At 30.7% G+C, this 21,484-nt stretch overlaps 1 protein-coding gene across 3 annotated transcripts in view; it reads right to left on the reverse strand.

Annotated features, from left to right (window-relative positions):
• LOC106463188 overlaps window positions 1-21,484 on the reverse strand; it is a 64,042-nt gene that overhangs the window by 6,348 nt on the left and 36,210 nt on the right. For all 3 annotated transcript variants that reach the window (XM_022391010.1, XM_022391015.1, XM_013923186.2), the window contains 7 exons: window positions 19,445-19,928; window positions 17,664-17,832; window positions 10,719-12,388; window positions 6,862-6,913; window positions 5,895-5,981; window positions 5,232-5,434; window positions 1,088-1,241 (listed from right to left, as the gene is read on the reverse strand). In XM_022391010.1, coding sequence (XP_022246718.1) covers window positions 1,088-1,241; window positions 5,232-5,434; window positions 5,895-5,981; window positions 6,862-6,913; window positions 10,719-12,388; window positions 17,664-17,832; window positions 19,445-19,928 — 2,819 coding nt within the window. The remainder of the gene's footprint in view (window positions 1-1,087; window positions 1,242-5,231; window positions 5,435-5,894; window positions 5,982-6,861; window positions 6,914-10,718; window positions 12,389-17,663; window positions 17,833-19,444; window positions 19,929-21,484) is intronic.

Below are 21,484 nucleotides of genomic sequence, written 5' to 3' on the forward strand. Positions count from 1 at the left end.
CTGACTACAGATCTCTGAATTGTACAATTTGTCTGTGGATTGAGAAGTTCGAAATGAATTACTCCTTTGATATTCCACCAAATGTAAAGCATCACTTTCTGCGGATGGAGTCTAGGTTTTGGAGTCGGAAGTGGTTTTTATCTAAGACTGAGCCATTGTTTTTGGCGTTTAATATTCGCATAGAAAATCCATTTTTCATCACCGGTAACAATTCTGTCCAAAAATGGTTCACGCACATTACGCTCCAGAAGAGACGAAGCAATGTTCACACGTTGGAAACTATGATCATCGGAGACATTAATTTCTTGATGACCTAATACTAAATTATTATACATAAAGATGTCTACCAACTAAGTGAAGAGTAGTCTCAAAATATCCTTAAAAAACTCAAACATTGGAATATTAGGCTCATGTGAGAATAATCAATTAGTTGAATGTGATCCACCGAGCCTGACGAAACACGATATAGTTTGATTACTTGATGGCATGTGACCAAAGTATGACTTCTGATGTAATAACTAAGTTTAGAAATTTACAATTTAGATAAGAAAAGAAGGAAGCTCTGTGACAAGGACTGTGAGAAAGAAAATAGTCCCACCTTTCAGGTGATATCGTTATGATTTTATTAGCTTTAGAAGTTGCAAAACAAAAAGTGTAGTTAGTTGAACTATATGGTTTTTGACACCACCAACTTCAAAAATTCACAGTTTCAAAATTATTTGAGATATTTTTATTATGTATGTTGACAATAAGTTTCAATACTTCAATATCCCAATTAACAATTACATTATGGGAACAAATTGGACTTTTTTTTCTTACATTATCCAAAACAAATATCGAAATCTGAACATTACAGATATAATTTCTACTCTGTAGGTGATTTGAGGAAGGCATAGGAGATCAGCTAGAAGTTGTGAAAACTTAGTTATCAAATGCCTTCATAAAAAAAACACAAGATACTAGCCAGGAAAGGTTTAATCCTCAAATGTTTATAAGAAGGATGATTTATTAGTTCATTAAATGTGAAGATTTTCACATACACACACAAAAAACAAAAACATTACTACAGTAAACTAGATGAGCTCACCAGATGTCGAAGCATGGTGAGGTTCTCCAGAGATTGTAAACCCCCATTGGACATTAATGATGGCAGACGAAGCCCTCCTCCACCCCTTACCCAAAGATAGTTCAAATAGCTGAGTCTTCCTATTTTACTGAAGTCAACTTTACATAGTGTTGTCCTGAAAAAGAGTTATTAATTAAAATTAACATTAAATGAAAATAGATGAAAGTAACATATTTACATCATCTTGAGGGCCTCATCAACGTTATTTTATGTCTATGACGAAACAAAATATAATTATTTATAATCACAACCGGTGTGTTAAATGTAAAACTACTGCTTCATTTATGACTAAGGGAATCTTACTATAGCAAAATAAAAACATTATATTCCACCAAACTTCATGATTTTCAGTACAATATGGTATATGTTTTTTATTTTAGAGTTGAAATGTCATTTATAGAGTTTAAAAGCAAAATAAAAGATTTTAGCAGATATTTTAATTTTAAACTAGTTATTTCATTAAAAAAAAATTTTAGAGAGTTTGTTACAGATGTCTTCAATACTAAGACCTCAACATAGTAGCCACAGAATGGAATAATGTGCTGGAAATGTATTTTTTAAATTTGCAACATAATTTATGTTAAACCTTTTATGCTTATCCCCTCTTGGATAGTTGTACTAAGTTTTATTCTAAAGAGGTAAAAACCAACTGAGAGTAAAGACAAGACAAACAAAATTTTAAAAAGCTACTGAAACAATAGCAAGGAAGAGCTTGCAAGGTTAAAGTTCACCCCTAAATGTTTATGGTCTCAAGGAGAATAATTCTTACTTTTTCAATAGTGTTTTATCCCCAAAACTCAAACCTAAAGAATATTTACATCTAATAAAAGTTTGTAGGATTAAGACACAAAATAGGATTAGAACAAGAGGAATCATGAAATATATAGAAATATTCAACATATTTAACAATCAATTTTGTTAACACTTCAGATCTTGCTGCAACATTTATAACCTTTCAACTATGAAAGTGTTTGAAGATTCTTTTCATCATTACTTTCAATTAACTCCATATATGGGCTCACTCATTTTGACCAACCTTGTAACCATACATACTATAACTTTTAATATAACTCAATTAATGCCACAAAAAAATCAACTAATCAAACTCAATGTTTCTGATTACTCCAATTATCTAGCAATTCAAATATTGACATCATAATTTTTATCATTACTTTCAATTAACTCCATATATGGGCTCACTCATTTTGACCAACCTTGTAACCATACATACTCTAACTTTTAATATAACTTCACAAAATTTCACAAGCTTTTAGTAAACATTTCAAATGTTTTGTACACAAACAATCAGATACCTTAATTAAGCATTTGTATAAAAGATTTGTCTGTGAATTTGCAAAACATTAACTCAGTCATTCTGAATGCAAAGTGATTATCAAGTTAAGAATAAAGACAATTTTTTCATCTTATAGTTTCATATTTCATTTGCATAACTTCTAGAACCTCGTAAATGAACATTACTCTTTTCAATAAAGCTTTATATTTTCCCCAAAATAATAGATGTAGCAAAATCAGCAGTGTAGGGTAAACTTTATTTAGTTACTTCACATACACAATCAAGAACACAAAATATTCACACATATCGATTAATGTTAGAACTTACAAAAAAATTAACTAAGTAAAGTAAGGGTTTCCAGTTATTAGTGTTCTCAATTTTTCCAACTATAGAAGTAATCACAAATTTGTCATTATGTCCATTTGTTATTCAGTATAAAGCCATACAATGGAATATCTATGCTCTGCTCGCAACAGGTATAAAAGCTCGGCTGTTAGTATCACAAGTTTTTTTACTTCGACAAAGACTACCGTGTACCTGTTATTTCTTTACTTCAATGATGTAATAATCAATTAAGGAGTCCATTGATTAATCAGAAAATTCTACTAACTACCCAACTAAAAAAGTTGCAATTGTGTAGGACGTAATACAAGATACCTTAGATTACTGAGAATAATATACATGTGAGAACTACAGTTACTACTCTACATGTATGCTCCTACTTTATATTAAGTTTATATGAGGAAAAAGAGCATCAATAATATTTTCTCATCCAAATCCATTTGTAAATTAGTATATTTAATTAACTCTTTGGAGCCTGGTGTTCAGTGTTATGCCACCTTTGATCTTACATTAATAAAAATTAAGAACTTAATAAAATTTACCAAATCTGAAACACAGACATTTCAAACATATGGCATAGTTTTTGAAACCTTTTGCAATAAAAATTTGATTTCTCTGTCAATTTATGATTTATATCATAATCAAACCATTACATAACATAGCTAATTACTATGTCATTATGCATGCTCCATGTAACCTTGACCTAAAAGCAAGTTTTCATACATATACCATATTAGCCATAATGACATCATGTGCTAGGCCAGTTTGTTGAAGAAACTAGTGGGGAAAAAATCATCTAAAGTATTAAAACTAATATAAATATATAGTATTTATCTCACTCTATTTTATACATAAAACTTATCTATGTCCTCCTTTTTTCTAATTTAAGGAACACATGTTCAAAAAAGACGCAACATCTCTTACCTTTGACCAAGAGCAAAATATGATACTAGCAGTGATTGATGGCCTTGAGTTATGAACCTTGGAACAGTTCTTGTAAACAGAAAATTAACTACCAAGACAATTTTTTCAGTAAAATCAACAAATACAAGTGAGTGGATTCATTAAATTAATTTATTATCATTTTGTGGCTTAAAATTATAGAATATCCTAAATAAATGACAACAAGAATCCCCAAATGGATAAAAAGACTTCCAATTTTGTAGCTTAGGTTCACTTACTGACAAGTTGTATCTGCGCAAACCGTCATTTAACAATTTTTAATCATCTGAATGGCAATTCCAACAGGCTGCAAACCATCATTTAGGGCTAGCAGTTTAATTTTTTAAAATTATTTCATCCAAAATAAAGGTTAATAAAATTGACATCAAATGATATTTAAAACCTCAACATTATAGTTATAATTTTATTTTGAAAGAAATGTGTGGGTATACACCATAAATAATTTTTCAAATCTGATGTCATTTTCACAGGCTGGAAAATGTTAAGATGATAAAATTTTGCATGCATCATAGAATAAATAAGAAATTATATTTAAAACAAAACCAATCAATCACATTTTCTTACTATAATGGATGTAGTGTGTATGTCAGTATCTGCACCATCTATTGAATGGCACCACAAACAAAAATCCATAAAAAATTTCACACTTTGGGTATTCAAAAAATTTCAGACAACTAGAAAAATAACTGTGGTATGTGCAACAACCATTTCTTTATAAGAGAATGCAATTTTAAATAAAAGTTCCCTCCTGACGACAAGAACACAACTTTCACTAGGACTGTATGTGAGGATTTAATTATATCTTTATTGATGTAATTTCTAAATGTAGTACTGTGAAACTGGATTTCTTAAAAAAACTATTGTTTTTTTCAATAAATAGTACCACTTTTAAAATATAAATACATTACAGTTTATATCAGTAAAAGTTATGAAAAATTTGAGCTCTGTTCATTGAATCATTTTGATGCAAAGACTAAAGAGCACAACCCAAACATTTTTCCCATGCAGTACTTCCCAGAAAAATATCCTTTTTTAGGAAATGTTCACTTTTTCCCAAATTTGTTCAATGAGGTATGAATACTATGATTGGTAATTTCTAGCACAAATAGATGTGCGTAGGGCAGCATTTCTGCTAATACATAACATCTTACAGTTACATTTTTCAAAGGACCTAGGACATAAAAACTGATAATCACTACAGTGACAATAATATCCAATAACAAGGATTAATTAATTTCACTACACAATACACAAAGAAGATAAATGCTACAGAATAACAGCTTAATGTAACACATGAATGGAGCAGCTAGTGAACTACACAATAAATAATGACAACTGACTTAATACACTGATGCTCCAGTAGCTTCTGTGTCAGAGAACACAGCTATTATTAGTATAAATAAACATTGAACTACGACAATAAATTGATGCCAAAGTAAATTCTTTGACACATTCAAAGAAAGTAGCTACAGTAACTGCACCATTAAATATTGGCAAACAACTTACCAAACTGATGCTCCAGTGGCTTCTGTGACACATTCAGCTGTGAGTGTTTGAAGATGAGTAACTGTCTCAGAAACTGCTGGTAAAACTTCTGGTACTACTTCTCCAAATGCTAAATGCTGGAGATTCCTTAAATGTCCCAAAATTCTTATGAAGTAACCCCAAAAAGTTGCACGATCTTCTAAATGGCCAACATCTCTCAAATCCTAATACAAAAAAATTAGAAACAACTTTTCACACAATGGTAAATTAGTCACTGTGACAATCCCATTACTCATAGACAGCTAGTGTCTACAAGCCTATAGTTATTTTATATGCTGATTTTCCTTACACTGATAATGTATAATATTTTCATGGCAATCTTCAAATACGATTTTTTTCTCTTACATTTACAGTTCTCGTTGTTGTAATTCTACAACTCTTACAGTGGACTTTTGAGTTTTGTTTCCTATGTATCAATTATTTCTATCTTGTTCCTTTGTCCAAGTTTGTCAGACTGCTGAATACTAAGTTAACAAGTGCTGAAAAAATCGTCTATAAATCAGGTTGTTTCTAAAATATTATGTTAAAGTAAGGGTCACATGCTAATAATTATAAAAAAAAAAGTTTTTAAATATAATATGACAAGTTTAATTTCAATTGGAAAAGAAAAAATAGAAAACTTACAAGAGAGGTGGTGTTGAAACATTCTAGAGCCTTTGCACAGAGGGCCCAATTCGTTATGTAGAGATCTCCCAGGCATACACATTTCCACTGAAAATAGTTTGAACACAAGTTTTATTCTATACAAAAGAGAATATAAAATTTGATAATTCCTCATAAGATACATCACACAATTCCCTTTATTCAAAATGTAATCTTAAAATGAGTCATGGCTAACTATTATTTGCTTACAATCAGTATGCAATGTTTCAACATAATATATCAAACACCAAACACTATTCAAACTGTTATGGATTACAAGTCAAATTTGACCGAAAAATTTACAAGGTAGGAAATAAACACTTTTTGCAACAAATTACAACTGAATGTCATACTATTTATCACTACCTTAAAAACTAACTCTCTACATAAATCATTTTCCAAGTGGTCTACAGAATAATTTTCTTTGACTTTTTTCCAATATATATATATATATATATATACTTGTTGGGCTTACTCTTTTATTTGCTTTTAACCTACTTTAATTTCAGAAAGGTTAATACTGTATTAGAAATTAGGAGTAAAAAATTTAGATAAAAAAAACATTTTTACTTACATTACATAAGGTTATATTAGAGTATTTTAAACTAAATACTTAATCTAAAATGGTAGAACACAGCTTTTTTCAAAAGAAATGAAACTACTACAGATGAAAATAAAAACATTTACAAAGAACCTACTAGAATGAAAAATCAAACAATGCAGTTAGGTTATACAACATAACATAGTGAAGAAATACTCAAACCTACTCAATAATCTAATATTACAAAACAATTTTATATTAATCAATTCTGATGAAATTAATCAGAATCTATATCTATTGCAATGGTTTAAAATAACTATTTAACCTATAGTTGCATAATTAAGTAATAAATTCAAAGAAATGACGAAAAAAATGTATATTTAAGTTAAAATTATTTTTTATACTTACAAGAAATGGTTGTGTTGCTAGAGTTCTCCACGTCCGAGAAACTTGGCTGGCACTGAAGAATATGGCAATAGTTACTTTTATAATACTAATTCAGCAGGGAGAGTTATAAAATTACAGCTGGATATAGAATTTTGTCATGGAAAAAGAAAAGAAGCAAAAAAACTACTCTATATCAGAAAAAGTTTAGTCAAGTTATTAAAAAGACAGAGGGAAACAGTTTTGTGTTCCTTATTATAAATATATCTATATAGCATATATAGTTTCCTCTTTTTTTCTTTTATCTTAATGAAATGTCGTCTTTCATGAATTGAAGATGAAAAAACAACTTAATAAATCAAACAATGTGAGAGAAGGATAAGACATTAGCAAAGAGCGTATATTTCTAAAATTGAAAGCTCTAAGGATATTTTAAACAGAAATATCAGTCTCAGCAATTTAGTACAAGTTCTAAACAATAATCGAATATCACCTAGGAATTTACCAATACCACCTTTTTGCTTGATATCAAGTTCAATACCAATTTTGGATGGATCAATATCATGAAGAATTTCAATACTGTAGACAGTAAAAAAGCTGGTCAAATACCAGATAGTTAAATTTACAAAAAGCAAAAGGTGTTCCTCCATTCCCACGTGTAGATCCCTTACTGTTTGCTGCTTTCTTTACAAGCTTTGTTTAATATCAAATACAGTGCATAACAATATTTGTTCAAACAACATTACTGTTCAGTCTTATGGTCAATTAAACTTACAAGTTTACTGTTTACAAGTTATAAAAGAATGGATTACTTTGACAATAAACAGATTAACTGAATACTATACATTGAGATAAGAGATTGCCTTTTTTACTCCAAGTAAGGTTCTTCATAGAATATCCAGCTTCAATTTGTTTCATGCGGAAATGTTACAATACGTAATAGAAGTTTGAAGATGATGAGTAAAATAAGAAAACATAAAACAGAAAAATATGTTTATGTATCAGAAAGAAAAGTTTTCAGGAGTGGAAGATATTGACATATATGTACATATACCATGTATTAATATGTTGTAAAAATAAGGAATAGTGTTAACAAAAAAATCCTTACTGTAATTTGTAGTGACATAAAGATTTATAAACAGTTGTTGTTCAAGCAATTTGTTAACATAAATAGCATCTCAACCTTTACTATGTCTGTTGTATCCCAGACAGTCTGTAGAGCCCTGAAATTTAGCAAAAGGCCTCATTGTCACTGGATATACTAGACATAGTGTGGTTGATACATTAAAAAAAAATTAAATTCTCTTCTTTACTTTCAGTCAGAAGTTATTATCAATAATACATTGCTAAACAGCATTTATTACAACATTCAAGTATCATATAATATATATTAGACAGACACACACACACATAACTTTTCTTCTCAGAATATGCCTCAGTTTACATTTTTCATAATACATATGCAGAAGTGTGCAATTCATATTGTTCCAATCCCATATCAACTACATTTGAGTACTGGAATAATACTTTAATATTCTATTCACTAAAAAGACTACTATCTGCCAACTCTAGACATAAAGTCAGGCTATTTTAGAAGTCTGTATTTTATAAATCTTTAATTTTAACAAATGTATGAAATTATCATTTCAGTTGAGAAACAATTTTACAGCCTGAAGTTACAATTATGCAACACATACTGCATTCTTTGACAGTCCAGTCAGCAGCATGTTGATAAATGTTGAACACAGATTAACTTACACGTAACTATGATGTCTGAAATGTTTGCATCATAACGTAAGGTTTGAATTTTACCCACAGGTTATTACACAGACAGTATTAAAAACTGATCTGAAATGATTATGAAACTCCACAATCATTTTGCATGTTGTTTGGTTATAACATTCTGGTAAAAATAGAATAATAACTATAATAGAATAAAATAAAAATTATACTAATGAAATTCTATTATCCTTATCTAGCACCGGTTGTATAATTGAATTTTCTCTCCTATTTCCTACAACATTGTTAGCAAAAAAAGATTAATATCAATTGCGTTAAACTATAGGCTATTTCCACACCAATGATTACCATGCATAATCATTTCGCACTAATTTTTGAATACATTTTGATAAAAGCAACTAAAATACTCTTATCATTTCAAAGCTCACTATTCAACCTTTTCATACTACATAACACTGATCTCTTTTAATCTTGAAAATTTTTCTGCACAAAAGTATTGGGACAAAATTTCAACATTGCTATTGGCTTAAATCTGTGAGCTTTACCTTGATAATAAGATTGGCAATGGTCATGAGTACTATTATAGATAGACATGACAGAGGACACTTGTAGATTTGGATTTTATGAATCACTATGTCATGATAGACTGAGATTGTTTCAGCCCAGAGAACGATCAGTTGTTGATCATCTGTTTAATTCTACTAAAAGTTACAATTGAAATAACTTTCCAAAATTTATCAGTACAGTGTATGCTTTTAAAATTTTTATTTGAAAAGAAAAAGTCAACTTAAGTGCTCTCAAGGTTTTCAGTACTCATACAAGTACCATAGAATACTTAAAAACTCAATTTCTTATAAATACAATGTTCTTTCAAAACAAATTATTTTACAGTATGCATTCCACTAAATTAGAAAATTAACAAATTGTAAGATTTTTTACTTAAAAAAAACATGAGGCAAAATTGTCAATTAAAATAACACTAACTTATTGGTTCCAAATGAAACCACACGAATAATGAAAGATGTTGAAATACAAGTGCTGAATGAGCTAATGATTTTTAATGCTTTATAAAAGTTATGTCTGCCAAATCTATACAACTCATTTAAGCAATTTTTAAATCACAAGAACCAATCAGTGTATCATACTTGTTCTTACCTGTGTATATAATTATGTATAATGATGAAGTGATGATAAATTGATAATTAAGCAGAATTGTCTATTTTATGTCACTCTACACTGACAGATTCAGGTAAATGTAGTCTAAGATTATTTGAATAAGAAAGAAAAATGTAATTATTTTTGTACAAGAAATAACTTATTTTTAGTCATAGAATCATTAATCAACTGGACCGAAACTAAAATTAACTAACAATAAAATGAACATAAAGAATTATAACACACTGAACAAATTACATGTGAAGTTGTATTCAAAACCATGATATCGGGCCTAAGAGTAGTTTCTGCTTATAAAGTCAATTAGAAACTGCTAAGTGAGACTTAGAAATTACTTACAAAATAGAAAATTCATCTTTTATGCATAAAGTGGTTCTAGATATTGATTACTAAATTATTTTGAAATGAAATGCACCTAGACTTAAAATGCTGAAAAAGATTTGAATACATTATCTATATATTTTTGCTATAAATGAAGTTAGATGCAGCTAACATGCAGTATACTAGGCACTGAATGTGCATTTCACAATCTGCAAAGGTTAGTTAGTTGAAGCTTTTACAAAATCTTACATGTCGGTCTTCTAACATAAATTGGTTAATCAGTTTATCATTTCAGTTTCTCTGCTACAAATTTTACTAGATAAAATATATTTTTGCACAGTTATAAAGTTTGTCAACTATTATTAAGAATGCGAACATAATCATGAAAAACTGTGGTGTAATACTACATCAACTATAGTTGTAAGAAAAGAATTAAACTAAAACAGCCTTTAGCTAAAGAAGTCTCATATTTGTATCTACTATTAACATCTATCTAAACTTCAAAATATTTGAAGTCATTTGTATTTCATTATATAATTAAATGATAAAGGAAACTTTCAGGAAATTTATTTGAAATGTAAACAATTTTCATATCAACTAATAACAGATTAATCATCATCAGCTGTATTCACACACATTTCTCTCACCTGAGGAGATCTGCAACTCCAAGATACTGAAATATCGAATTTACACATTCAAAACCTCCAACCAGTCTGTTCATATAGCAAAAGGATGGCTTTAGTTTTTCAACTTGCAGTTTTTTCTTGGCTGTTTCTCTTTTGAGGTCACAGCTATAGGTGTGTTCTCGAAGTTTTACTAAGACTTTGTTTTTATAATAGTTTTTATCACTAACAATATCCTCACCCGAACTGTCTTCCTCTTCAAGCCAATCAGAATCCACGGTGACTTCAATATCTTTTAGCTTGATTTCTGTTTGCACACCACGTGTTTCAGTTTCAGGCACCACTGGCTCTTTCTTAGGTGATGGTGGAGGTGCTTCTGACTGTACACCCACAGACTGAGTAGTCACCTGTGGTTTCTTTTCTACAGGAGGAGATTCAATTTTCTGTACATCAGCTACTTTTTCAGAAACTGGCAAACTACTTTTACATGTTTCTGGTGACATGGAACTGGAAGAAGTCTTTACATAACTTCCATCATTATCGATGGGATGGGAAACACGAACAGACTCGGAAGTCTTTGTTGATGCTTCTACGATGGATTTGTTTGAACACACAGGAACTACAGAACACACAGGTGGCCTCAGAGATGGAATCTGAGGTAATAATGGTGCACTTGAAGGAGGTATGGACACAGCAGAAGTATAAAAGGTATTACTACTATTAGAACAACACATGGCTAATGTTGTTACCGTTTGAAACTGTAAGGAACCAGTGCAGACAGGTAGTGTTGTTGGTGAGGGGAAATAAGTCATCTGTGGTCCAGGTCTCTCTACAGGACCTGTAACAAAAAACCCATTTCGTAAAAGAGGCATATTTGTAATTGTATTATGGGCAGGCAGAGGTACTCGTGCCTGGGCTCCTGGAATCATTTGTGATCCCAAAACCACAGCATTTGGTCCAGTTCGAGCCTCAAGTACTGGCTGTGGTGAAAGTGCTTGAAACAACTGAGGGGTGGAATAGGATGGATGTGGAAACGGGGGTATAAATGAACTGGAAACATTACTAGTACCACTTGATGGAGGAATGAATACTGGTGCCTGCATAGCTGGAATGGGTATTGGACCAGAAGGTGAGGCCTGAGAGCTTGCAGGCATAAAAAATACATTCTGAACAACAGGTCCACTTATTCCAGCTCTGCTTGAAACAGGAGAGGTATTTGGAACTAGTCCTGTATTAAAAGATGGAAAAGCATTATTAGGTATGGAGTTTTGTCTGTGTAGATAAGTAAGTCTTGGTGGGAAATCATTAACTGGATGAACAGCTCGAAGTCCCAAACTTCTCAAAGGAGCTGGTGTTAATGGAGGAGGAGGAGGAAGTATTGTCCGAACAGGTAAAGATGGAGCTAAGGAACTGTCTTTCATACTCTCTTCTTCATCTGAATGCTCCTGAGTAAGTACCACTTCCGGCACCAGAGAAATTCCTGTATTTGTTCCTACTTTACTCTCTGCATTGGATGATGACTTGCAGGAACCCATGGTTTCTTCTTCTATTTTTCCATTATGTAATGATTTTGACTCAACACTTGTTTGTTCTGTATGCTTGGATTCTGATGAATGAGATTCTTGAGGTATAATAGGACGAGCACCTGGTGGAGGAAGTCGTGCCTTTCCTTCTTTGATATTCTTTCTGCATCGCTGAAATAGTATATATATATATATATAGTTAGGGACGACTGTTTTTTAAATAACCACTCTAACAAATGCCTAATAGTTTACGAATAAGATTTATTTAAATAAATTATTCAAAACTTGAAATAAGAAACCATTTTTTATGAGATAGGGCAGATCCAATGGACTGATCTTCTACAGGTAACATGATGAATATAAAATACTTTATGTATTAGAAAATTACATTCATCATTTATAATGAACTATTATGTAATTAATATACTAAAGTCAAATACTATTTTTGTGTCAGTATAACAAAAAACTTTATTCATTAAACTAAATTTAAAAAGGAATGAATGCATTATAAACTAAACTTTAGTTAACAAAAGCAGACATTAAAAAATGAAAAGTTATTGTAACCATTCAGTGAGCCACTCCAAATGATCCAACATATTTTTAAATGTTAAACAACTCTTCTCAAGGTCAATGAGTGTGTTTTTTAAAAAAAAAGAAGCACAAAAAGAATTAAAATTGAGGCTGAAAAATTAAGCTTAATAATTGGATATGGTAAAAAAGTTATGATGTTTTAAGATTACGTATGTTATTCAAAAATCATCTTGCTTGAAATTACACAAGACATGAATAGACCAGAAAGCCACACAATAAGAATAATATCATAAAGAAAATCAAGCCTTTACAAATAATGCAAAAACCTTTAAATAAGCCTATATTGTGGGTGGTTTCCTGTGAACAGTTATGAATAGTTTTAATTCTTTGTCACAAAACATCTCTTAACTTAATTAAGGGATTTTGAATAATGTTTTTTTTTGTTAAGGATAAAGCTTCATCATGGGCTATCTGTACTCTGTCCACTGTAGGTATTAAAACATGATTTTTATCATTATAAGCCCTTACAGTTACTGTTGAACAACTGAGGCACTCCAAGAATGAAAATACCTTTTTTTCTTTTTAAGTGTATTTAATATTTTATTATTCATTTATTTTTAGTATTTTTTTTTGTTTCTTGTTCAATTCTACATTGATTACTTAATCTATAAAAATAACTGTCAGCTCTTCCTTAAGTTAAGTTCTAGTCCTCTAGTTATTATTAAGCTTTATGCTGATCCAGCTATCCAGATATTGTTTAATTTTCCAATCCTACTAAGATTTTAATTTTTGCAACTGCTATAAAGTGAAAGGGTAGAACAGGGCTTGAAATTAGTGGGGGCTCAGGAGCCAATGGCCCCCTAAAATGCTGGTGGATCTGTTAGGTTTCTGCTAGGCTCCTCAAAATCAAGAGAGCCAATAAAAGTTTGACTCCACATAAATTGATCTAAGCATTTCCTAACCAAGCAGAACTTATGACAAACCATGAATGGACCTTCTCAAATGTATGAACACTTGTCAGTCATATACAATCCACAAATGTCGTCACTATGAATGCCCGTGTATTCAAAGTAAATGCACTTTCATTAATAAGATTTCCATCACTTTGTCCAATATTCAAACTTTTTGTATCAGTGTAATGGAATTGATATATAAAATTTTAAATATAATGATTATTTGAACTTTTATAAAGATGACTACTGTTTTCAAACACAATGCTACTTTTTAAACTTCTTATATATAACACTAAAACTGCATCAAGGCTCACACATTTGAAAGATATACATACAAGTTCTTTTTTGTCAACATTTTCCAACAACAGGCAAATAAAAATTTCAAACTTGTAACTTGTTTAGAGAATCTACCTTACTGCATGTACATTTTTTGTAAATATATAAATGTTAAGGCAAATACTTTTGAATCCAACTTTGCAGACTGCACTAGGCAAAAGAAAATAACAAAGAACATAATATTACTGTTTTACCGATCATGTTACAACCAGCCCGATTCCAATCGCCAATGTCATTGTGTAGTATTGCTCACAGTTTAACCTTAATTAAATTTGAAATGTTTGAAGTTATCAATAAATGTACCATGTAAAAAAAAATAAAAAATCATGATCTCTTTCCTGTTTTTTTATTTGAACGAGTGAAACATAAAAATGGGGACTGACCTTGTGGCCAGTCATTATTGATACATAATGTTATGTAACAAATTGTTGAGATTCATTACCTAAATTCATCATTCACTTCAGCCATAAGGTCAAAGACTTTTGATATCACTCTACACATTTTGAATTAAACCACTTTCTAAACCAAATGAAGAATTCCAACCAAAAGTCAAATAAAGTGGTAGTGTTTGGAAGTTTTCTTTCGTAAAGAGAGGAATCTTCAGTTCGGTTGCCAAAATATATTTTTAAATTGGCCTTATTAAAAAATGCTCCTAATTGTATCTTTATTGCATATGCAATGATCCAATTTTCAATTTTAAAAAAAGAAATGACAATTTTAAATACATTATGATAAAGAAGACCAACATCGTGCTGGTTGAATTATTTAAAATTTATCTCCTCCTGGCTCTACACGCATGTTTCAAATCTCAGCATTTACACTACTTCACTTTGCCATTTGTCTAAGATCCCAAAATATTAGCTTTTACTGTCAATAAAGACGTATTCAACTCTCCTGTTAGTTACAGGTGCAACAGTCAGTCGGGTACAACAATTGACCACCTTCATGATTCTTGTTTTTCAACCAAATTACTTCCACCTCAAAAAAAACCCCAAAATATCAAGTTTTTCTCATTCAGAAGCAATCCAACCAATCAGAACTCACGTTTGTTGAGTCACAACTAACTTTAAGGTAAGTTCTTGGAACCACGCATATTCATAAATAACTGGACTCTCAAGTGACATCTTACAGTGACATGCTCAACTCAAACAATTGACAAAAAATCCCTATTGAAAAGTAATGGAACATTCATAATTTCCAATCATTCTGTTGTCAGAAACTCTTCAGCAACCTCCCTACACAATGAGCTGAAACACAGTGTGGTACTAATGCAGAGCCACATGCCATATCATCCCGAGAACTTTGTGGGAAAAGTCTGCATAGAACTCCAGCAAACACACAGTGTGTATTAGCTTTGAGCATCAGGTGCTGTTATTGATCATTTGCTAATGTACAGTCCGTAAAGAAATGGGTGTGCTTTGCAATGTGCAGAATATTGTTTTTTAACCTCTCTTTCACTTATAAAAAATTCATGAACTACTAATTAATAGCTGTTTCTGGATATGAAAGAATTGATTGGTATAAATTTAGTGGTAATGTAAGTGGTATGATTTTTATATCCCTCCGTCAAAAGTGTTTCACATTTTATTGACAAATGTGTCAGCTAGATAGTAATGAGTTGTATGGGAACAAGAATAGGTTACACTGACAGTCATGCAAAGATTTTTGTCATGATATAAAAGTCTGTTTAGTTTAGATGTTATTGATTGATTTGTTTTTGTGGGTGAATATTTTATTACTGTTTAGTTTTTGTTATAATAAAGAGTTAAAAGCAAACAGTTGTAGAAAGTTTTGCAAATAATTCATTCATGTTGAGACTATTGAATGTCGTGTGCAATACATTGATGTCGAGAATATAGAAGGCAGACAGACGATTAGGTGATAAAGATATAAATAGTGTGAGATGAGCAGGAAGCAGCAGACAGATAAAAAAAGAAAAAGTAAAGTTTCAGGCCAAGGAAATGTTCGATGTGAAGTTAAGTACTGTAGAAGTAATAGGCCTAATGATTGATATAGGCTTAACATTTAATATGTTAGAGTAAGACTAACAGTAGAAAAGGAGATAAGAAAAATAATTTATTCCATCAAAGCGTGGTTCTAAAGTAATTGAATCAGCCAGAGTGCACTTTGACAAAAGAAGCAGAGGATCTTCAGAAGAGAGAAAACCAAATGATTACAGTAACTTATGCCACAATTGTAAGTGAATCACACACAGAATACTAGTGCCATAGTAACAGAGAAGATAGTTCGGCTTGTTAACTGAAATTCTAAAGTAATTGAATAGGCCTAAGTGGACTTTTGAGAAGAAGAAGAGAACAATATATAGTGTTTATGATATGCCTATAATCTCTATAGTTTGAATAATTTGTTGTACGTACGTTTAACTTGTTCCGAATATATATATTATTTTCAAAACAAGTGATGTACGTGCTGTTTATTTATCATTGAATTTATCGCTAATAGGTCACATACACCAACTGTAGAAGAATCCTAAGCCCAACAACAACATAGTATATATTTATACTATTAAGAAATATAACTAAAAGCCTTTTTATTTTGACAATTAATAAAAAAGATAAATTATATATTTCAAATTCTGACAATTTTCTTTAATTATTTATTCTGACTATTACAGAACACAACTTTAAAGTGGAGTAAAAAGTTACTGTTATATCACGCTTTAGAGAGAAATTAAAGATTATATATGAAACTAGCAGAAATGTCGGCCTATGGGCAACTGTTTGGTCAGGATCTTGGTGAGCTGAATGGTGTGCTTCTATATTTTTGGGTTTGTTCCTGGCTTCTTCTCAAGGATCTTGCCTCATAACTTGGTGAGCAAGCCTACCTCTTTCTTTCTGTAACTTGATTCCTGACATTTCATTTTTTTTCTCTAAGTTTCAGACTTTCTCCATGATAAGTCACTTTTCCATTTGGCAATTTTTGGCATCAGTTTTTCATCACTTTATACTCATAATGAAGTAAAATAAATATGTGTGTAACTTACAAAGATCAAGTTACACAAAATAAACTTTTTATAAGAGACCCAACTGTAATCAAACTTTCATCCAAGTCTGACTTAAACTGTGGGAAAAGTTTTGTGGACAGATAGACATTAGCCTCTTATGTATGTATGTATGTATGTATGTATGTGTGTGTGTGTGTGTGTGTATATAAATCATTTAAGTAGAGTAAATAAAATGGTTTGACTTGTTTTTGTTTTCATGAAATATGAGTTCACAACAAAATAAATTGAGATATAGTGATATCTTTAGTTTCCTTTCAATTTATGTAACATCCACTATTTAATTCAGTTATTTTACTGATAACCTCCAATATTGAGTACATTTTACAATGAATGAGCTATATGATTGGCCCTTAAAAATGCATGTTTTGGGAGTCCAGCTGGCTCCCTAAAAAAAGAAGTTAAGCATGAGCCATGTAGAAGTTCTGAATTTGGTGACATTTTTGCATCATCACATTATTTTATTTACACACAAAAAAACAACAACTATATTCCTAAATATGTTTTTACCAAGTTTCCAAAAAGTCATGTTAAATATTTCTTTTAATGTGTAGAATTCCATAATAAGTTAAAGGAAGCTCAAAATACAGAGAAAACTAATCACCTGACAAATGAAAATGGAAGGACGAGATGTGGGAGCAACACCAACACATTCTGGATGGAAGAGACACAGGCACACTCCACAGTGAAGGGAAGGAAGTTGACCATTCCGACCCACACAATGAAGAGAGCATAAAACTGCCTCAGTAGAATCCATCTTCAAATTGGTTAGCCTGCAGCATAGAAAATATTGCTGTTACCACTTAGCCAGTACTTGTTTTCATGAGCAGGTTATGCCACTTTTGTTTTGTTTTTATCAGTGTCAAGTGTGTGGGAGTTCATACTGTTACTAATCACAATCTTCTTCAAGCAAAAGCATGGCACAACACAAACTTTTCCCTATTTAATCCTGTGTGTACAGGGTTGTCCCATTAGACCAATGTCATAGTTCTGAAGCTAAACATAGTAATATTAACTATAATTCTGAATTTACTGCACATATCTTCATGAAATATGGTAAGTTTTAAGAAAACATTACAAGTCTGTTGTATAGAAAAAATCAAGTTTTTAATAAATTATTTTTACTAAAGATTAGACATTGAACTTACTAAGTTAACCCAACTCAAACTCTGAATTAGTAAGAGTGCATAGTGATTATCATGATGAGAATAAAAACCCTTTTTTCATTTTACAGCTTTCATATTTCATTTATATATATCCTCTAGAATCTCCTAAGAGAAATTAAATGAACAATACCATTTTTCTTCTTGTTTAATGTAGTTATCTTCAAGGATTCAATTGTTAACCATCTATTTTCCATAAAATTATGATTTCATTGTTGCACTTAGTACTTTATTCAAATAAGAACACAAAACATACCAGATACTAGAATAGAAATCCCTAAAACTAATATAATTCAACTGGCTTTCTAATTAAGGTAAAAATAGCTTTAAAATTCTGTTAAATATCTGAGCTCAATAACAACAATTACACACAAACCATCTGGAGTAAACTATCTACAACTGTACAAAAATACATTATCAGTAGATTCTTGTAGGAGAGGAAAGTCTCTTTTAAATGGTTTTTAGACATGCCTATAAAAGCCATGTGTTACTGATAAATACGTTCAAAGATATGACAAGATAGGAAGGGACTCAATGGTGGGTGTCACAAATTTACTTATATCTCAATAATTCAAGATGGTGGGAGGTTTAAATTTTATATTCTGGTCTGCCAATATCAATAATTTGAGTTTCTAATTGGTTGACCTCTTGGAAAATATTAGAAGGGAATGAAGAAAATCTAAAAAAGAATCAGAAGGGTCTCTCTTCTGATTCTTTTTTAGATTTTCTTCATTTGCATCACATGAAACACAGAAAATTAAGAATTTATCTAAGTATTTTCTTTTTTAAGTTAAGAGATGAAACTGAGATAATACAAAACCTTTTAATTATAAACTATGTTTGACTGTCAAGTTTATTAACATACATTGATAAAAAAGTTGTTTACTTAAATTTTGAACATAACTATAAAAAAGGTTGTGATGTGCACTCTTTGACGTAGCTGTGCACATTGGGGTCAACATGACTACATCTTAAATTCTGTTTCCCCTAAGACAAGTAGTTTATAAGATATAATCATTGTAAACATGAGATTTTATTTGCAGTCAGTGTATAAATGTATCATCTTAAGAAAAGATTTCCATACATAGTTATGTATCAATTTTGGAAAAGGTACATTTATGTACATAATGCTATTCAAGTACTTATAAAACATGGTTAATTCTAATTCAGAAGTTAATATCATTTAAGTCACAGAAGGTTAAGATCACTAAACAATACTCACAGTGAATAGGTTTTTTGACTGTTCTGCTTCTTCATTTCTACATTTTCATTCTTCTTTGCAATTACTTGCTTCTTAACTTCAGTCTGCTCACTTTTGCTGGAGTCAGATTTTGTAGTTGTAACTGTCTGGACTTTTGTTAGAGGTGGTGCTGGTTTTTGCAACTCTGGTGAAGGCACATCTTCTTTAAACCGTTTGGGTGTATACTTAATTCTTGGACCCCGTCTCTTTTCTCCTTTAGAAGTGGGAATATTATCTGATGGTTTTTTTGGTGTGTCTGTTACAACAGGTACTGAAGTTTTAGTTTCTGGAGTTTTTGGAGTAGATACTTTCTTTTTGGGGATAGGGGTTTGGTCAGAAGAATGTACTTCCGGAGTTTTTGATTTGAAATTGGCTAGTCGTTGCACCTCAAAAGGCTCATGATAAACTGAGTACTTACCAAATGTGAAGTATGTCATAGGTAGCTGATGATCAGGATTCTTTTCCACTAAAAGGACAATAACAAAGCAAAAACTAATAATGTTACCCATGAAAAGTAAGCTGAACAAAATGAAAAAATTACTACTCCACTAAAGACTCTGTACAGTTTTTGAGCTGCAACAGAAATTTAAACAAATTTTTAGAGGAGCAGTTAAATAAAGCTACTTAAAATTGTTTGTCTTAACTAAGCAGGTACTAATAGCAGACATCTTAACATAGCCTTTTTGCCCTCCAATAGATATAGATATTTTGCACAGGTAATTAGTCAAGCTCATACATAAAAATATACTTACAAAGAAGAATTAAACTGAAAATATAAATACACTTTTTTTGTAAGTAGATTAGCAATGGCAGAATTTTACAGAGCGGTTATAAATTTTCAAAAAATTACTTTAAGTTTTGATATTATTTACGGACAGAATACAATATATTATTTTGTATTCTTCAAATCATCTGTGATTATTCCATTTTTCATTCATAAAAAAGTATAATTACTGTTTTTCACATGGCCATTGATGTATGAATAAAACTTAGTTTTTTAATTACATGGGCATTAGAAAATTTTAGAACAAATAACAATTTTTATCTACTTTTCCTGTACACTAGTTTACAGAATTTAAAGACTTATTTATTATACATGAAACTGATACTGCAATAAAAACATCAGTGGTAAAGAAATTAAATTACTTATATAAAAAAAATTATATGTTTGAATAAGTTTACTGGTGTATCGGATTCTAAATCAAAATCTACTTAGGCCAGAGTTTCCCAAGCATTAAATAGTTGTGTCCCCCCTAACTCAGCAAAGTTTCTGTTGCACCCCCCCCATATTAAAATAATTTTTGCAAGTGAAAACAGCAAAATCAACATTATATTTTCTTTACCTTTTATAATAATTTTTTTTAAATGACAAAATGCTTGTGAGGAGTGAGTAAATGTGAGAGCAAAGCAATAGTTTCATTAGGTTATCGGTGTCTCCAACTCTTCTGTTGCTATTTTTGGAAACCAGAAAATTATTTTTATTATACTAACCTTTCAGCCATGCTTGGCTAACATTACAGAAGTTGCAATAACGCGGTACACGTGCACTCATGTTATCATATCTAATAATATAAGACTGGCCTTTACAAAGTGACCTATCTTGACTGTGTTTTAGTGGACTAGTATTTTGTAAAATACAGTCACATTTCAGTTATGATACATTGTATATGTATATACATTATTACTATTTACAAATAAGTTCTTAACCTTATTTTTCTTAAAACATAGAACAATAAATAAAGAAGTATAGCAAACAATTATCGCTTCTAGTTATGAACTTTGTACTTGTTTGCTGCTTGCCAAAACCTTATCATATTTCACACATGGAGAATGTGAAACAAAATAACTTTTTTAGTTTTATATATACATTATTAACTAATGTATAATACTAAAATTTGAATTATAATCTACAACTTGATACCAAACCTATTGACATACATCATTGATGTCAGTTGGGTTAACACTAGATTCATCAATATCTGGTCTAGTTTACTTTACACCAGCTCCCAATTTAGCAACTAT

Source organism: Limulus polyphemus, unplaced genomic scaffold, assembly GCF_000517525.1.
Source record: "Limulus polyphemus unplaced genomic scaffold, Limulus_polyphemus-2.1.2 Scaffold51, whole genome shotgun sequence".
In the NCBI taxonomy this organism is placed as follows: Eukaryota; Metazoa; Arthropoda; class Merostomata; order Xiphosura; family Limulidae; genus Limulus; species Limulus polyphemus.